The sequence below is a fragment of the Watersipora subatra genome, chromosome 10, assembly GCF_963576615.1.
Source record: "Watersipora subatra chromosome 10, tzWatSuba1.1, whole genome shotgun sequence".
NCBI classification, from domain to species: domain Eukaryota; kingdom Metazoa; phylum Bryozoa; class Gymnolaemata; order Cheilostomatida; family Watersiporidae; genus Watersipora; species Watersipora subatra.
This window is the reverse complement of record NC_088717.1, coordinates 5,612,638-5,632,415: the sequence shown is the minus strand read 5'-3', so window position 1 is coordinate 5,632,415 and position 19,778 is coordinate 5,612,638. Positions and strand designations below refer to the sequence as shown.

At 38.9% G+C, this 19,778-nt stretch overlaps 1 protein-coding gene across 3 annotated transcripts in view; it reads left to right on the top strand.

The window, feature by feature from the left end:
- The first annotated feature begins 2,171 nt into the window (after window positions 1–2,171).
- LOC137405811 (MFS-type transporter SLC18B1-like) overlaps window positions 2,172–19,778 on the top strand; it is an 89,800-nt gene continuing 72,193 nt past the window's right edge. For 2 of the 3 annotated variants that reach the window (XM_068092223.1, XM_068092224.1), the window contains exons 1-2: window positions 2,172–2,397; window positions 8,735–8,830. In XM_068092223.1, the coding sequence (XP_067948324.1) occupies window positions 2,224–2,397; window positions 8,735–8,830 (270 nt within the window). In that variant the 5' untranslated portion in view covers window positions 2,172–2,223. Of the gene's footprint in view, window positions 2,398–8,734; window positions 8,835–19,778 lie in introns of those variants that run through there. The other variant, XM_068092225.1, reaches the window with a different exon arrangement.

Genomic DNA, 19,778 nt, shown 5'->3' with positions numbered 1-19,778 from the left:
GAATTTAGGAACTGTTCTAATTTAAGAACTGCACTAATTTAGGAACTGCACTAATTTAAGAACTGCACTAATTTAGGAACTGCACTAATTTAGGAACTGCACTAATTTATTTATTTGGTGTCAAAACTTGTAGCGAAACCTGAGAATAGGTGATGAATGGATTTTCTGCTATCACTTTCCAACTAGACACATGATTGCATGAGCCAATGACTGACGAGCAATTGAAGACCATTGATAGTCGATCAAAATATGTTCCAAACCAAAACAACAATAAATTACAAACGAGTTATTTCAGTCTGTTTTTGTCTACTGAGTATGGAAACATGGTTATCAGCCAATTACAGTCAGTGTGGCTCGTGATTGGCTGATAACAAGCAGGTGGTCACAAAAATGTATAAATTTTTTAAAAACGGGTTTTTAAGATTTTATAGTTGTTCTGAATGATGAATAGATATTTATATTTTGATAGCCTTTTATAAATTTTCAACAAGCTTGCACAAAATTTATTGTCATAATTTAATTATAAAATTACTGCTAAATACAGCCCTTGTGGCATGGGGAGGATCGAAATTCTTTTCGTTTTTAGTGAGAATTTTTCCACGAAAGAAATCCATGAACACGTTCGTTGAGGACGATTGTCTTTAATGCGTGTGGAGACAGATTGTTGAGTTTCTAATAAGATAAATTATGGCACACTTATACGCAAAACAATTGTGCCAAGATTGCCAATTGATCCTGTCATTGCTAGGAGTGGACCTACTTGTGTGCATTAAACTGCGGTGAGTCTGCTCTAATTACTCTTCCCTCACACGAAAATTTGCTAACGTCATTAAACACCACTCTTATTATAGTAAAAATGATATTCTATGATGGTTGGATAGGATAGATTGGAGAGTAGGAGAGTTTTGGTCTACAAAACTGACAGTCACGAGTTTGAGCCAGAAATAAAGCAAGATTTATTACAGCACTTTGTTACCACGTTATTATTATTAATGATATTATTACCATGGTATATCATTTCTTCAGTGTGACGATTTCATTACAGATTATGAGGTCAGAGTTTTATGGTGAACAAGTATGAATGATCAAGATAGCCAAAGCAGCTTGTGCCATCTGTTATAAAATCTTAGTATAAGTTATTTTTTACATAAATTTATATGCTAGTTGTAATTGTTTAGTATATTTTGACATAGCCATTATTTCCTTTCATAGCGAAACATCACTAGTTCAGTCAGAAACTCTGGAGTTGAAGAGATTGCAGTTCACTCCACAGGAGATACAAGTTGATCCACTCCAAAATCAAAGTTTAGTAAAAGTTCATTTGTCTTTGTTGTTAAAATATTTGCTGTTGATATTGAAAGATTTTGCAATTCTTTACAACCTTCTGTAGCTACCTGCAACTACCTGCAATTACCTGTGACTACTTATGACTACCTGCGACTGCTGACAATATGACAGCTTTTCAATGATTACTTAATCTGCACTCAAGTCTAGTAACACACGAGTATAACAACCAATACCTAAAAACCTATATTAGTAAATCTAACTTTTTCTCTGTGTGGATGTTTTGCATTTTGTTGCAGATTTCATCCAAATTTTCACACGAAAATGCTTTAAGGCAAGTTGCTAAGAATACTTGGTTGCATAAGATTCTTCTGGTTTCTGATAATCAGTTCTTTTAAACGCCTACCTGGACTCTACCAGATTACAAATGAAAGAAATTTTGGGCATTGCTAGGCATATGTCCCTAATAACTGTACAGAATGTTAAAGGTTTCCGTACTGTCTAAAGTATAGCATCTAAATATTAGCTCTCACATCTCTTGAGTACAGTAACTGCATGCATTTGGCATGCTCACAGTGAACATAGAAGCACTATTAATTAAAGCCCTTGTGCTTCCAGTATCAGGTTCACGAGATAGTTTCTCCTTAACGATTATTTGGTTAAAGAATCGTGGATGAATAAGATAGGTGGAGAGGGCTAAAGAATTAAATGAAATCAGGTCAGGTAACCAATTGCCGTGGTGAGTGGATGGTTGGCATGGCAACCACTTCTACCCACTGCAATGATTAGCTAATCAAATTCAAACCATTAAGACCAATAAAATAACCAGCTTATTTTGAGCTCTATTAGTATGTTTGCGCTGATTCTCAAGGCCAGATCATGGCTCGAAAAATTTTTAAGCGGTGTTTTACTTCACGCAGAAGTTCTAATGATGAGGCTATGCAGCTAACAGACTCGAGCAGCGTAGAAACCAATGACAACATTCCTAACAACGAGAACTCTTATAATGGACGATACACAAAAAGAGAATTGATTTTGTTGGCTTGCTGTCTCTCTTCTTCTTTCTCATCAAACATTGTTTTAGGGCTACCTGCGCCCTTTTTACCACATCTGGTGAGTAACTAAAAATACTGCCTAAATGTGTAGTTTAAACCGTAAACAGCACATGTAATGCAATCTGTAAATATTTGTAGCAGTGAGGCGATAATTCTGCACAAATTGAGTAAGAAAAAATTGCTGAAACTAAAAACAACTATTGCACTGTTCTTACAAATAATTCATCAACAAACTTTATGTGATAGTTAAACATTTTCAAATTTGAAAATAATTTAGGTATAAAGAGTTGATCTATAGAAATACTTGCTTTGTTTTTAGCCTGTGCATCTTGTATTATTTGTAAATATCATAGACTAATATCATAAACTAATGGGCTACATCTCGGTGTTTTGGCTTAAATTCTATTTAGAGCTTATAGATTAAATCAGTAAAGCTTTTTCTGATGCAGAAAATTTGCTTAGTTTAAAACTTACTATAAAAATAAATGAAGCAAAAAATAATGCAGTAATGCATGTAATATATCAAAACTAATGCAGTAATGCATGTAATATATCAACACCAATACAGTAATGCATACATATTATGTAGTTTAATGCCTTACGATGTACTGTGTTGCACTTATACTAAGTGCAACACTGTACAGCCAACAGTCTATACATCTATACAGTTTACATGGATAGTGCTATTAAAAAATTCCAGTTGATGTGTGAACTTTACTATACTAATAGGTGTGTTTGTCTGCCAGGGTTAAAGGTTAAAATCAAACATCGCTATAAATGTGTTGCAATCTCACGACGACTGATACTTTTACACCTGCACCAGTTGACCACCTTTAGTAGTTCTGAATAATTGTGCACAGACTTATTCTCTGTGCGTTTTATTGTGATGCCTGACGATCTCACACAGCACACTAGATGGTATTAGTAATAATAATATGAATAATAACCAAGGTTGACAATGTTAACAAATAGTATTAACAAGTGATAATATCAAACTAGCTGAGCAGTGGAAATCTTATGGTTGTGTATTGTTTATGTAGTTACGACTCTTCAACACAGACAATCAACAGTGCATGTTAGTTTTTATTCGAATATAAAAAAGCTGAAAGAAACCCATGTTGACTTTTCCCTCTTTTTTAATTTTCCTAAACAAACAGATAAAAATAATAATAGCGAATTATAATAGCGATGAGTTAAAATACTTAGAGATTACCAGTTTAGATATTGTTATTTAGGTGAGGAGGACGAGGGAAGCGTGTTATTGCAGAGTTGATACAGTTATAACTCACATTTGGATGGTTTGGTTGAAACTTATCAACCTCAAGGTAATGCAGTCGTTAGAGGCATTTGATCTGTTCTTAATTTTCACCAAACATGTTGTGAGCTTCGTGCAGCGATTTAACAAATTCCTTTTCTATTTAAGACCTAGTTGACCTTTCTAATATGACATTCTACAACAGGATACAGAAGGTACAATCATGCTTCACCAAGTTTGACCGTGGTCATAGATGAGGCAATACATAACTGATAGGGCTTATGCGACTTTTTAATCCTCTACAAAATCCAATAGCTAACCTTCAAGTAAAGTTTTTCACCTGTTAGTCACAGTATAAAAACAACTAGTCTTTTTGTATGTCAGCTAATATAGTTTTCAAATTTCAATCAAACAACTACAAATATATTTGTACAAATTTTGAATACAACATGGCTATGACATATAAAAGTTAGTTTGTTTTCACCACAACTTGTAACAATATAATACAACTTGCTATTACTACAGAGAACAGTTATGATAGCAGGTATATTAAAGCTACTTTGTTGTTTTACCAACATAAATAAAAAGAATAATTGTACTTTGAATATACTGCCTTAGCAACCGACATGGACTTACACATGGTTTTAATATAGTCTATTTTAGAAAGTGTCAATATTTTTTTATTGTTTGCAATTTTTTTGATGTTTGAGGTGATCTGACTTCCAGGATGTTTCAAAATTAAAATCGGAATTACTTGATCGCCGTTAAAGTGCTCAGAAGAAGAATATGTGCCGAAATTACTTTACTAGTAGCTATCGCTGGTATACTTAATATTGGCCATTTCTCTATTCTGTCTCTTTGCAACTGTCGATGTCAGAATTACACTTTCATTTGATCTGAGCATTTTACTTCGATCAAGTTTTGCCATTTTTAATCTTGAAATATCATGGCGGTCAGATCACCTCAAACATCAAAAACAATCGCAAATGATAGAAAAATATTGATACTTTCTGATAAAATCTACTAAAACATTGCGTAGGTTCATCTTTAATCTAATTTAGAGAGCTGATCCGCGAGTTGTTATTTTAGAATAATGGTTTCAAAATTTGTGTGCTCCATGGCGCTTTCATCAAATTCAAAGAAATTATTTCTCATTTTAAAAAGCTTAAAATGTAAGTAAGCAGTCGGCTTAATGAGACAGTTTCTTACCATAATCAGAATGTAACAGCAGTAAAAGCTAGTAAGAGCGACAACACACTTATGATTACTCAAATGTACATTTGTGGTGGAAGATTATCAGGTGACGAGCCGACACCAAGGAGGCAACGAAGCCATGATCGGGCTGAGCTCGGACTCGGCAGGCGCGGCGTGGCTACTGGTAATACCTTCGGTTGATCGAAGGTCAGCTGCCAACAAGAGTTCAACAAGAAGTGAAAAGTGTAAAAGAAGCCACAGAAGACCAGAGTACCTATATATACTAGAAGAGTCTCATCGTATGCAGTTATTTGCATGCACACTCCTCTGCACTGTATTATATATTTGAGAAATATATACATTTATTGCCTTGCGCTCGAGTGTTTGTTTCCTTGTGGAGCAAGTAGAGGAGCTCAGTCAATTCCTTTACACTTTTTAACGAAATCGATGGCCGTGCCCTACTTTATTGACCAGTGAAATCGAGATAAGAAGCAGTGATTTTCAGAGCCCAACGTAAATCATCTTCTACCGTCAATTAGTTTTCGTCCTTACTCTTGTTTGGTAGTAAAAAGATCCTGGCCTCACAGAGATATATTAACACAAATGGCAGCAGTTTGTTCACTGTTTAGATGAGAAATTGTGATTTGTGACCAAAACTCTTCCATTGCTTTTTTTCCATAATCCTTTGCTAGCGGGTTTTTCTGAAAATCAACTTCAGTTTATCAACTGATAATTTGCCTGGGTAATTTGTCAAGTTTAAGTCATTCTCACAAAATTGTGAAAAATGTCGCTTAAATTCAATTTGCAACACTGTCAAATGGTCTAAAATCTTATCTTTGACTGCTTCTCACTTGTGCGAATCCCTTTTAGCTTCCAGGAAAAAATCTGTCCTTCTAAACATGGCAATATTGTCACTGCTGGTTTGTTATTTACAGTGCTCTAGATTTGTAAGGAATGCCTTCAATGAGTCACTGAACTTCACAATGTATCGGTTTCTGCCTTGCATCTGTATGTTTAATCTGTTCAAGCGGTAAAAATGTCAGACAAATAAGCAAGGCGTATTCTCCATTATTTGTGTCTAGCCATAGAAAGTATTCTGTTTTGCTGTGATCTACACAAAACAGCCATAATTCTTTTTCTAGTTAAAAAAGGCGATGGCTTACATAACCCCAGATAGCTATCTCAAAGGTGTATAATAGACGACATGGTAAACCTATCTAAATCTTGACAAAATACTTTGTAAAGCCGAAAACTCATGGAGTCGAAAATTCGTATTGTCTGGTCTAATACAGTTTGCGTCATTCTGGGAGAGTTTTAGAAGGCAATGCCTGATTATGAATCATGCAGTTGACCCCTTAGCTTTGGAGACTGTCTTTTCATCAAGACTTGCGAGACAGACTTTAATCCAAGCATTGCAGGTGCTTCATATATGCAACAACCATAAACATTTATTTAATTTATGACTTTTCAAAAATGTGTGGAAGAGTTTATTCCTTATATAAAACTGTTAGTGGCTGTTTTTAGAGGTTTACAAAACATATATCTTCTTTCGTTGTACCAGAGTGGGCAACGTACCACAGTCTCGCAAAATGTATTAACTGGACACATAAGGCTACGTCCTTTGAGTCATCCAACTGAATGGAAAACAGTCCAAATGTAACAGATTTGATTTCTTCCACCAGTTGCTCTCTAACATAATGTCTTATCAACAATTCGCCTCTGGGCTGTTTTGTGTGAAAGAAGGCTTTATTGCATGCTTACCTAAATGAAAATTCCTTGCGCAGATCAATTCTGCCATTTTCCAGACACCAACCTTGATAAAGTTCCACTAACAATGTGCGAATTTTTGCTTGCGTGTGTGTAGGGGGTATGTAGTGTGTGCCATGGGTGTGTAGCACGTTTGTGTAGTGAGTGTGCCTAGTGCATGTGTGTAGTGGATATGTAGTGTGTGTAGCGTGTGTAGCAGGTGTGTTATACTTGTGTTTAAAGTGTGTGTGTGTAGCGGGTGTGTGTAGCATGTTGTGTGTAGCATGTTGTGTGGAGCGTGAGTGTGTAGTGAGTGTGCATGTGTGTGGAGCATATTGTGTGGAGCATATGCGTAGTGAGTGTGCGCAAGTGCTCACTCGCATGAGCACAATTACAATGCCTTGAATGGGTTCAACATACATGGGTAATAGAACACAACTCTAAATGATTGTCATACTTTTTTGAGACTGTAAGATTGTATTTTCATAATTGACCAGTAACTATGGTCAAGTTTTTCCAACTACTATGATAATATTAAATATATTAAAGTGGACCAGGCATTAATTTGGACTCCGAATTGTTTGTTGGACTCACGATTTCTACTCGGCAGTTGATCTATTTGAGCAAAATTCTACAATTGATTTGTTACAGGATGTCAACGACTTTTACATAAAAAAGGGTCATAAAATTGGTTAAACTCTAGAGAATACATTATTCCAGACCAAGACATATATACATGTATATCTATATATATCTCAGTCTTTGCTGATCATCCCTGTGTCCAGTTGGAGTGATTAAAATCTAGCTATAAAAAATCTGCTTCACAGAGGATTTGATTTCGGTACTTCCAGGTCTAAAGACGAGCGATCTAAACAACTACAATCTTTTAACTGACCATAACGACGGATGATTTTGATTACATTACAAAACACTTTGATTAAAATATAAAACACTCACACTTAAAGCGCTTATGGTTTATTAACTAACACAGTCGATCGTTATGTGTAGCATAATGACCGATTGTGTTAGATCATCGGTTGTTACGTGTAGCGTAACGACCGGTCATTATATATAATGTAACAATTATTGAGCTGCCTTAAAAACACCGCTATTGTTTTAGCACAGATTTAGGCTACTAGCTAATGAGGTAAGCTACTCAAATTCATTTGGTAATTATTTTATTGCTAGCGCAATGCCGGCCATTCAGCCAATTTTATATAAATAGAATTATTCATGAACTTGTGATAGAGAGTCGCAAGCTCTCGCAAGTCGAACCAGAATACAATTTTTTTTATAACCAACATTAATCATTGCTTTGTCTGGAATTAATGTTAGTCGTTCATTAGCATTAAGCATTAGCATTAAGCATTAGCATTAAGCATTAGCATTAAGCATTAGCATTAAGCATTAAGCATTAGCAGTAAGCATTAGCATTAAGCATTAACATTAAGCATTAGCATTAAGCATTAGAATTAAGCATTAGCATTAAGCATTAACATTAAGCATTAACATTAAGCATTAGCATTAAGCATTATTATTAAGCATTAACATTAAGCATTAAAATTAAGCATTAGCATTTAGCATTAGCATTAGCATTAATCATTAGCATTAAGCATTAGCATTAAGCATTAGCATTAGCATTAGCATTAAGCATTAGAATTAAGCATTAGCCTTAAGCATTAGCATTAAGCATTAGCATTAAGCATTAGCATTAAGCCGGGCAATGCTGAAATTTTTTTTGTTCTCAATCAGATAGCGAGCAACACGTGTGCAGATTTTAAACTCAAACTCCTTCACTGCTTTCCCATAGACATAGACATAGACATAGACAATTCATGAATGTGTTCAGTGAAGGCGATTGTCTGTAATGAATGCAAAAGCGCCTCCTTGCGTTTCTAACCAAATGAGTGTTTAGGAGGCTGGTTCTCCGGAACCAGACAAAGTTTTGAAACAAAAAATTTTTAGCGACCTGGCAAAAGACACGACAAGCGAATCTGTGTGAAGTTTGGAAACTGGTCTAAAACATGTGAAAAGGCATAGTGCTTGCACAGACTAACAGATAAACATACACAATGACAAAATGAGATTTATTATTAGAGATAAAACCATGTTTTGATTTTAGAAATTAACACAACTTAAATTAACACAATTTTAGAAATTAACAACTTGCTCTGCAAGTTTATAAAAATCTATGTTGTAGAATGAGTACCATAACATTCAATCTGACATCACTGGATGGGTAATGGGTCTCATGCCACTATTCCAGATGCCAATGAGCCTACTCTATGGAAGACTGGTTTGTATGTTACATGGTACACTAGAGTAAGGATTTCGAGTAATAAAACCCAAAATAATTAGAATATTGAGTTTTTGCAGCATCAAGCATTGTATTTGACAATAGCCATGACAACGACTATAAACTTAACTTTAGATGAGCAGCTGGTATGTCTGTATATATAACTTTAGATGAGCATTTGGTAGGTCTGCATGTATAACTATAAATGAGCAGTTGGTATGTCTGTACGTATAACTTTAGATGAGCAGTTGGTATCTCTGTATGTACAACTTTGGGTGAGCAGTTGGTATGTCTGTATGTATAACTTTAGATGAGCAGTTGGTATGTCTGTACGTAAACTTTAGATGAGCAGTTTGTATGTCTGTATGTATAACTTTAGATGAGCAGTTGGTATGTCTGTATGTATAACTTCAGATGAGCAGTTGGTATGTCTGTATGTATAACTATAAATGAGCAGCTGGTATGTCTGTATATATAACTTTAGATGAGCAGTTGGTATGTCTGTATGTATAACTTTAGATGAGCAGTTGGTATATCTGTATATATAACTTTAGATGAGCAGTTGGTATGTCAGTATGTATAACTTCAGATGAGCAGTTGGTATGTCTGTATGTATAACTATAAATGAGCAGCTGGTATGTCTGTATATATAGCTTTAGATAAGCAGTTGGTATGTCTGTATGTATAACTTTAGATCAGCAGTTGGTATGTCTGTATGTATAACTTTAGATGAGCAGTTGGTATATCTGTATATATAACTTTAGATGAGCAGTTGGTATATCTGTATATATAACTTTAGATGAGCAGTTGGTATGTCAGTATGTATAACTTCAGATGAGCAGTTGGTATGTCTGTATGTATAACTATAAATGAGCAGCTGGTATGTCTGTATATATAACTTTAGATAGGCAGTTGGTATGTCTGTATGTATAACTTTAGATGAGCAGTTGGTATATCTGTATATATAACTTTAGATGAGCAGTTGGTATGTCTGTATGTATAACTTTAGATGAGCAGTTGGTATGTCTGTATGTATAACTTTAGATGAGCAGTTGGTATGTCTGTATGTATAACTTCAGATGAGCAGTTGGTATGTCTGTATGTATAACTTCAGATGAGCAGTTGGTATGTCTGTATGTATAACTTTAGATCAGCAGTTGGTATGTCTGTATGTATAACTTTAGATGAGCAGTTGGTATGTCTGTATGTATAACTTTAGATGAGCAGTTGGTATGTCTGTATATATAACTTTAGATGAGCAGTTGGTATGTCAGCATGTATAACTTCAGATGAGCAGTTGGTATGTCTGTATGTATAACTATAAATGAGCAGCTGGTATGTCTGTATATATAACTTTAGATAAGCAGTTGGTATGTCTGTATGTATAACTATAGATGACCAGTTGGTATGTCTGTATGTATAACTTTAGATGAGCAGTTGGTATTTCTGTATGTATAACTTCAGATGAGCAGATGGTATGCCTGTATGTGTAACTTCAGATGAGCAGTTGGTATGTCTGTATGTATAACTTCAGATGAGCAGTTGGTATGTCTGTATGTATAACTTCAGATGAGCAGTTGGTATGTCTGTATGTATAACTTTTTTATTGGCATTGTGACCATTTTTGTTTAGGCAAGTAACAAAATGATGGTTGTCGTTACACGCCTAAAGAAAAAATAACAAGGCAGAAATTGGTAATTGAGTGAGTTGAACAAAAGGGTTTAAAAGTTAGTAATCTAACACATGTAGTGTTGAGGAAAAGTTGAGATAATGAATTGAAGGTTTGAAAACTTACTAGTGAGGTCATGCCTAGATTACATAATGGTGATTGTTGATATCAGAAAACCTAAATTGTTTTATAAAACAAAAATCTAAATGACTCAATGTAAATGCACAACAAAGAGATTAGACAGTTCGAGAAAACTATGAAATTTTATCAGCTAAATAATGATGTCCGAGTTAACTATTGTCTTGATAGATGAACTATGAGCTGATTTCTTACCTCAAAGTTAATTGTTCAGTTGACAGACGCCTATTTTAGTGAATTCTAAGGAGACCTCCGACCTCTACGAGGTCTACCACTGACCTTATTATTGACATGAAATCATGAGCTGCAGTTTTAGAAACTAACAATGTATTGCTCACAGCAGTTGGGACTATTAAGTAACTCTACATAAAACTGCCCTTACAGGAAAAATTGTAAAAAAATTTGCCGGCCTTTACTCAGGTGTGATCTAGCTTGTGATATATGCTGCATAAAGAAAAGAGAACAAGTATGGTTTTTCGTTCGTTTCATTTATGAAGCAAAATCCATTAGTTGAGGAGCTTTCGACTACTGCTCTGCTCTCTTATTGAGCACGCTTCCTTTATGTACATACATTTTATCTGTTCGGGATAATGGAACCGAGTAAGAAAAACCGACTAGCAATAAGGCAGGAAGGCATGGTCCAGGTGAGTGTTTTACTGTAGTAAGCAATCACTTGTTTTTGGTCTCCCTGCTGCTGTGACAACACACTTCACACGCCGCACCTGCTGGTATCTGTGTTCAGGATATAGGCGTTCCCTGGATTTGGATACCCCAGCACGGGTGCTGTGGTGAGGCTGTGGCAAAGGATGTCAAACGCTGCCTGCTCCTTGCCTGTTTGTTGTCAGAGCTCTTCTTTCTGCACCATACGATGGATGGGCTTCGCAATGTGGCATACCCTGAGATGTACTGTCAGTAGTACTCGACAGTACCCAGGAACTCTCGCAGTTTCCAGACTCCACGCGGGGTGGGCCACCTTTCGACCACCTCGACTTTGGCTGGGTTCATGGCAACCCCTTCGCTACTTACCCTCCCAGGTACCGCACTTTAGACTGTAGCAGTGCGCACTTCATCGGCTTGAGCTTGAGTCTGGCTTGCAATACTCACTGGAAGACCGCCCTCAGCCGCTGGAGGTGAGTCTTAAGATCAGGTGCAATAACAATCACATCATCCAGGTACAATAGTAAGGTCAGCCAGCGGAGCTCGTGCCACAATCTCTTCATCAATTGCTGAAAGGTGGCTGGGGTGGAAGTCAGTTAAAAACAACTCCAATTCTACAATTCCGAGTGAGTGATGAAGGTCAATTTTGTCTTGGCATCTCTTCTAGCGGAACCTGCCAGTATCCGCTGACGAGATTGAAGGTACTGAAATTTTGGCTCTCGGCTAGGTTATCCAGACTTTCGTCTATCCTGGAAAGGAGATACACGTCTTGTTCTGTTACCGCATTGAGCCTCCGGCAATCCACACAAATCCACCCTTTTCCATCCTTTTTCTTGACTAACACAATAGGCGAGCTTTACGCTTCTCCAGCTGACTCGATTAACTTTCTAGCCAATAGGTCCTGCACCTGTCTTTTGGCCTCCACTTTCTTTTTTGGGCCTAACCAGTGAGGCTGTTGATGAATAGGTCGTGTCCCGTTTTTCACGGGTATGGAGCGCTCCATGAGCGATGTTCTACCCATATCGTTGTTTCTAGTGCTAAACACTGAAAAATACTTGGTCAGTAAAAATAGCCAGCTTCTTAATCTGCTCTGTATTCTGGCACGAGGGTCTTTCAGTATGGTACAGTTCCTAGAGATACTGGGGTATCCGTGGCTCGGGCTTGAATCGTTTGATAGACATGGCAGGGCTTCCCTTGAAGAGTGGGGCCCAGCGAAAGGAGAAGAAACTTCCATGCTGGTGTATGTGCCCACAGGGGTTCCCAAATAGAGGGTTAGGAGCTGGAGGTTTAAGTTGAGACATTTAACTTTCCATCTACTCCGAGCTCATTCAGGCTTGTGGCTAAAAGCGAGCTTTTGGGGTACCCTTCTATTATTCCTAGTGAACAGAAATTCTGTGTAGTCAATCTACACCGGACCGCAACCTCTTTCCTAGCCGGCACCACCAGGTCCTTAATCACCTGAAATTTGGTTTGGAGGAGTTTACCCATTTGGTCAGTACAAGCTAATGACTTCCCATTCACCTTCACCACAGGTCGTTCAAACTCCAGCAAGCATTGGTGTGCCAAAAAGGCATGCCAAGAATAGCGTCTTTGCTAACCTGACTGACTATAAAATCTTCTTTGGTCTTCACTTCGTGAACTCTCACTAGGAGCCGGATTACGTCGTAAAAGGGCAACCTGGTCTGATTAGTGAGCAGGCCATGGGTGTCACTCTCTTCAGATTGGTCTCTTACACCCCGGAGGAATCGGCCGAACATCTGTTTTCTCAGCAGGTTTGAGGTGCCTCCAGTATCCAACAGGAAGTGCACCGCTCAACCTTTGATTTTCCAAGGGAGAAATTTACTGGTAGAGAGTGGGCGCTCTAGCAGGCGTGCTTTAGCAGGTTCTCTGTGTTTAGAAGAAACTGCTTAAGGTGGTTTCGTTCGTGCAGGTAGAGAACGTGTTTGAGCGGGTTTCTTGTGGTGGTGGCGGGAGGCTGTACTCTGCTGGACAAGGTGCCGAGATACCTGAGGAATAGGCATAGTACTCATCTTGGGGTGACTCATGCCTAACTCTTCTAGATGTAGTGGCCAGAAAGCGTTTTGGGTAGTTGTGAGGATTGCTTGAGGTGAGGTTCCTGGTTGTCCTTTTTTTCTCCGATAGGTCCATCCAGGTGAAGCCTTGGCTGAATCGGTATTTCATTTCTTCTGGTATCTGCAGGAGTCCTATTGCAACTAGTAGTGGGGGCTACTGCTGCGACTTTTGTCCGTTTCCTGATCCCTTTTTCTTTTGACTAGCGCACTCTTTATGGAAGTGTCCATTGTCTCTGCATCTCCAACAGATAGGTTTATTTTCTGGAGGCTCCATTGGCTTATTCTACAGCTTGTTGACCTGTTCTGCCAGCTGCTTTACTGTGGATAGAAATACGTTCAAGGTATCTTGGTCAACACCACTTACTGCACTGTGTCCCATATTACCTTTTGAGTCTTTTACTTCTGCTACTGCTTGAACAGCTCTGCCCACGGTCGGTTTTGTCTTCAGATTTGATCTGGAGAATTTCTTCTCTAGCCCGTACTGCATCTGCGATAGTCTCCGTGAGTACTGCTAGAAGGTGTCGCTGTAGGGCGGGGTGATTTAGGGAGTTTGAGAAGTACCCCTTGATCATGTTAGTTCTGAAAGGTTTAGGCAGTTTGGCGTAGGCTATTTTGACAAGCCGTTCAATTTCAGTCATGTGTTCCTGCAGGGAGGTTTGGGTTCCTTTATTTAAACTGCTCAATTTTGCTTGGGCCTGTTGGACACATAGTCCAGATTGGGCTCGGATGGCTTCAAAGATGGCTGCCACCTCAATTGCCTTTCTGCAGGACTCTGCCTCTTCCTTCAAAGCTTCTCTGAGATGCAGTGTGCTGGCTTTCTCGGCCAATATATTTGCAGCTGCGATTTCTCTAAATTGGCTAATGAAGTATCATGGGTCTCTGACGCCATTATACTCAGGCGCTTTGAACTGGGAGGCCAGCTCCAGGTTCTGATTTAATCTGCTAAGTTGCCCTATGCCGTCAGCTGTTCAGTCCATGTCTTGGTCTACACTCCTTATCTTCTTTTTAAACATGATTTTGAGCTTTTCACCGAGTGAGGAGGACCGTTATATTCAATCGTGGCCTGACCCGGAGTTCTCAAAACTTTTTGGCAGTATCGAGCGCCTCACAAAGTAGGGGATGGTTGGCGCAGTGCCAGTCATCAACCCTTCTCTGGAGCACTGGATCACCTGCTTATTCTAAAACACCGGGTTTCTCTACGAATGTATGGGATAGCCATACAGCTATCTTGGCCGCATTTGGAACCCCGGTGTTTTCCATACTTACTCCGGTTTTTCTTTACTAAGGCCGCTTTTGCAAGCAGGGCAGGAGGTCTGCCGGAGTCTGATTTTTAGATTTCTAGATGGTGCCTGCTGGGTTCGGCACAATCCCACTGCTGCCAGCAGTGTGAAGAGATTTGCCGGCCTTTACTCAGGCGTGATCTAGCTTGTGATAAATGCTGCATAAAGAAGAGAGAATAAGTATGGGATTTCGTTCGTTTTATTTATGAAGGGAAATCCAATAATTGAGGAGCTTACGACTATTGCTCTGCTCTCTTATTGAACGCGCTCCCTTTATATACATTCATTTTACCCGTTCAGGATAATGGAGCCGAGTAAAAAAAACTGACTAACAATAAAAATAAATGTAGTCGCAAATGCGTTAGCATGGGTATATTAAACTAACCATTTACTAGCAATATAACATAAACGAAGGCAAAATACAATAGCGATACAATATAAACAAAGAACTTATTAACGATAGGATATACAATAAAAAGAGCAAATACAACATGCAAGATATAATATGAATAGTTATACAAATAATATGTTAACAGAAAGTCATAGCCCGGCATTTACCGCAAAATAAACATTATGAAGAAAAGTTATTTTGGAGATTCAAATTTTCATAATTTCTGACATTCTCATGCACCGAAAGATGCTTTTAAAGTATAGGAAATAAAGCAGTGGTATCTGAACCATCTGTGTATGCTTAGTGTTGGTCTGCGTAGATACCAAATAGAGCATTCATGTAGAAGAAAAAGTACTTAAAGGTTGACTTGCAACAAAATTCACATTGCAGTTATTTGGTATCAAAAGATTCACCATGTGTCATGCAAGTGCCAAGTATTATTGGTACTTTGCCAACAAACATTATGCTTATTAGCTAAAGCTTTATACAAGCTAATATTATATAGTACTGTAGCTATTAATAATGCTTGTAGCTTTTTACAAAGCTTTTCTATGACCAAACATATAAATACTTGGGTTTTCTGTTACCAAATCAGTTGTCTCTGGAGTGTGCAATAAACCACATTTCTCTAATTTAATACTCTATTTGATTGCTTCTGTGCAGAAACATAACAGAAGCTAATTGGCGAAAAGGATTTCTCTTTTGAAACAGTTACAAAAAGTTTTGTTCAGATTTTATCATTGATAAAATCGATACAAAGAGTTCTAGTTTATTACAAGAGTAACTGTTCAAAATTGCACCACTACAATGGCAGAAGTAGCAGACCTGATCAAGCTAATGCAGAAGCAGCAGGAGGACCAGAGACAGCAGCAAGAGGAATACAGACGTCAGCAAGAAGAGCATAGACAACAGCAGCATGAGGAGTTCAAGCAGCAACAAGAGGAATACAGACGTCAGCAAGATGAAAGAATGGAGGAGAATAAGAAACTGATGGAGCTACTACTACAAAACCTACAACGGAAACAAGAAACAGCTGCAACCGCTGTTCCAGCCTTCCCAGGTTTTGACCCAACAGCAGAGCTACTAACAGATTACATAGACAGATTCAACACCTTCATTGCAGCAAATTCTATTCATCAAGACAAGATTGCTGGCACTTTTCTCACCAACCAACAGCCTACACTCTACAAGCAGCTTAGTAATATGGCAGCTCAGCTTTCAACACCCAAGCAGATCAACGACCTCAACATGGATGAAATACTGGAATTTCTCAAAGACCAGTATGACCCTAAGCGCTTCATTGTTAGAGAGCGTTACAAGTATTGGAGTGACATGCGGAGGAAACCTGGAGAAACTATTCAAGAGTTAGCTGCCAGAATTCGTCAAGATGCAACTACATGTGCCTTCATAGACATTACAGATCCATTAGATGAGGCTCTCAGAACAAGATTTATCTGCTCTGTAAACAATGAAGCAGTTCTCAAATCTCTCTTCAAGGTCAAGGACAATGAACTCAACTTCAACAAAGCTATACAGGTAGCACAGGAAACAGAAGAAGCAGCTAAAGTTGCCAAAGAGACAGTTTATGGAAACTCGTCTAAAGTCAACAAGGTTGCTCAACAGAAATCAAGATACAAACCACTCCAGAAAAACAACTCTACACCTGACAAGCAGAAGGAAGGAAAGCTATGCTACAGATGTGACCGAACTAACCATACAGCGGATGACTGCAGATTCAAAGCAGCCACCTGCAACTTTTGTTCTAAACAAGGTCACATAGAAAGAGCATGCAAGAAAAAGAAATCATCTGCAGCAGGAAAACCAGTAAAGATGATAGAATGCACATCAACCAAGATGGTGAAACTTGCTGAAAACATCAAACTGGAGGGAGACAACTTCACACTTGAACTGGACACTGGAGCTTGTGACAACTTCATCTGTAAATCAATATGGGAGAAGCTAGGAAAGCCAAACCTAAAACCTACTACAGTTAACTACAAATCAGCCTCAGGACATCTCATAGAGACGCTTGGCAGATGTGAGCTAACTGCCCAATTGGATGCACAGAAAGAAGTCAGACTACCATTTGTGATTAGTGCTGTACAAGATCTCAACCTACTAGGAAGAACTGCTATACAGCAACTAGGCATCTCTATTGATGACAAGCTACAACAGAACCTTGTATCAACAATCACGGAGAACCAGCCAGATGGGAGGTTACAAATCAAGTGTAAGGAGATGTGCAAAGAATTTCCAGAAATATTCAAAGACGAGCTAGGATGTCTCAAGAACTTTGAACTAGAGATAAACTTCAAACCTTCAACAAAGCCAGTCTTCTGCCGACCCAGACCAGTTCCTATTGCCTTGACAGAAGAGCTCAACCAAGCATACGAAGCAGGTGTAGCTAAAGGCATATGGGAACCAACTCAATTCAACCAGTATGGAACACCAGTTGTACCTGTACGCAAATCTACAACAGGTCAAGCTGCAGGGAAGATCAGAGTATGTGGAGACTACTCCAAGACTATCAATAATCAGCTAGAAACACATAGGAAACCTATCCCACTACCAGAAGATCTAATCAGAAAACTAGGTGGAGGCTATTGCTACACAAAGATTGATTTAGCAGATGCCTACAATCAAATATTGTTGGCACCAGAAAGTCAACGACGACTAGCACTATCAACACACCGAGGAGTACTACTACAGAAGAGGTTGCCCTTTGGCACAAGCTCAGCACCAGGGTATTTTCAAGAAATCATGGAGCAACTGACACAAGACCTCCCAGGAGTAGCAGTATACCTAGATGATATACTAGTGAGTGGAGCCAATGCAGAGAGCCATCTACAAAACTTACGTCGACTTCTTCAAAGATTAGAAGAAAGAGGGCTCAGATGTAGAAAAGACAAGTGCTGTTTTGCTCAACCGACAGTAGAGTATCTGGGACACAAACTCACTTCAAAGGGAATCACTAAAGGAAAGAAAGCAGATGCAGTACAACAGATGCCAGTCCCAACAGACTTAACTCAGCTAAGATCTTTCTTAGGAGCTACACAATTCTACAGCAAGTTCATACCCAATCTGTCACAACTCACAGGACCATTGCATAAACTGACACGCAAAGGAGAGACCTGGAAGTGGGGCACTGAACAAGAAAAGAGCTTCAACAAACTGAAAGATATGCTATCAACTGATAGTGTCTTAGCACACTTCAACGCAGATCTTGACATTGGAATCTCATGTGATGCTTCAGAAACTGGACTGGGAGCTGTACTATTTCATCGTTATCCTGATGGAAGTGAGAGATCAATAGCCAATGTTTCAAAAACACTGACCAGCACACAGAGGAAATATGGACAAATACAAAAAGAAGCTCTCTCAATCATATTTGCTCTAAAGAAGTATCACCAGTACCTGTATGGTCGACGGTTTATCTTGGTAACTGACCACAGACCTCTTCTCACACTTCTAGGACCTACCAAAGGAGTTCCAGCTCTAGCAGCCAACAGACTAGCAAGATGGGCACTGGTACTAAATCAGTATGACTACACCATAGAATACAGATCTACCCAGCATCATCAAAATGCAGATGTCCTCTCAAGACTGCCAGTTGGACCTGATAAAGAGTTTGATGCAAGAGAAGATGAGGATGATGTTGATACAGTATGCACTATTCACACTATTGGACAACAGCTCAACTCTACAGACTACAATGTTCTAGCAAAGGAGACAAAGAAAGACCCAACACTAGCCACAGTAATGCGCTACACAGCAGAAGGATGGCCTGGTAACAAAGAGATGAAGGAGACTCAGCTGTCACTCTTCCACAAGATCTCAGATTCACTTTCTATCACTGAAGGTTGTCTTCTATATGGCAACAGAGTAGTCATTCCTGTCAAGTTACAACAGGAAGTATTAAAGATCCTTCACCTTGGACACTTTGGAATGGAAAGAATGAAGAAGCTAGCTCGAACTGCTGTCTATTGGCCTCGCATTGACTCTGATATAGAGGAGACAAGCCGACAGTGCACTGCCTGTGCGGAACACCAGAAGCTTCCACAGAAGTATCCTATACATCCCTGGATGCTACCTGAGAAGCCATGGAGTCGTCTTCACTTAGATCATGCAGTGAACTTCATGGGCAGCCAATGGCTAGTGATGATAGATGCCTACTCAAAGTATCCATGCATACACAGGACTTCATCTACTTCTACCAGAGCTACCACAGACATCTTAGAGGAGATATTCGCACACTTTGGATACCCTCACGCCATAGTCACTGACAATGCTACCAGCTTCACCTCAGGAGAGTTTCAGCAGTGGTGTCAAGAGAGAAGCATTGTTCACCTCACTGGAGCACCCTACCATCCAGCTACAAATGGCGCAGCTGAAAGACTAGTACAATCCTTCAAACAAGCCATGAAGAAATCGTCACTCCCACCTAAATCTGCACTACAACAGTTCCTGATGCACTATAGAAGGACACCACTTCCTACAGGATACTCTCCCAGTCAGCTGCTGAATGGAAGACAGATGAGATGCAAGATTGACACCCTATTGCCATCACCCGCACACATAGCACAGTTTCATCAATCCAGAGAAGTCAACCGATCTGCAGAAAAGACAGTTAGCAAGATACACAGCTACAATCTTGGAGCACCATGCTATGCCTTGTATCATGGACCTAGACGCAACAGAAAACCCAGATGGGTTCCAGCCATTGTTACTAAGATATATGGAA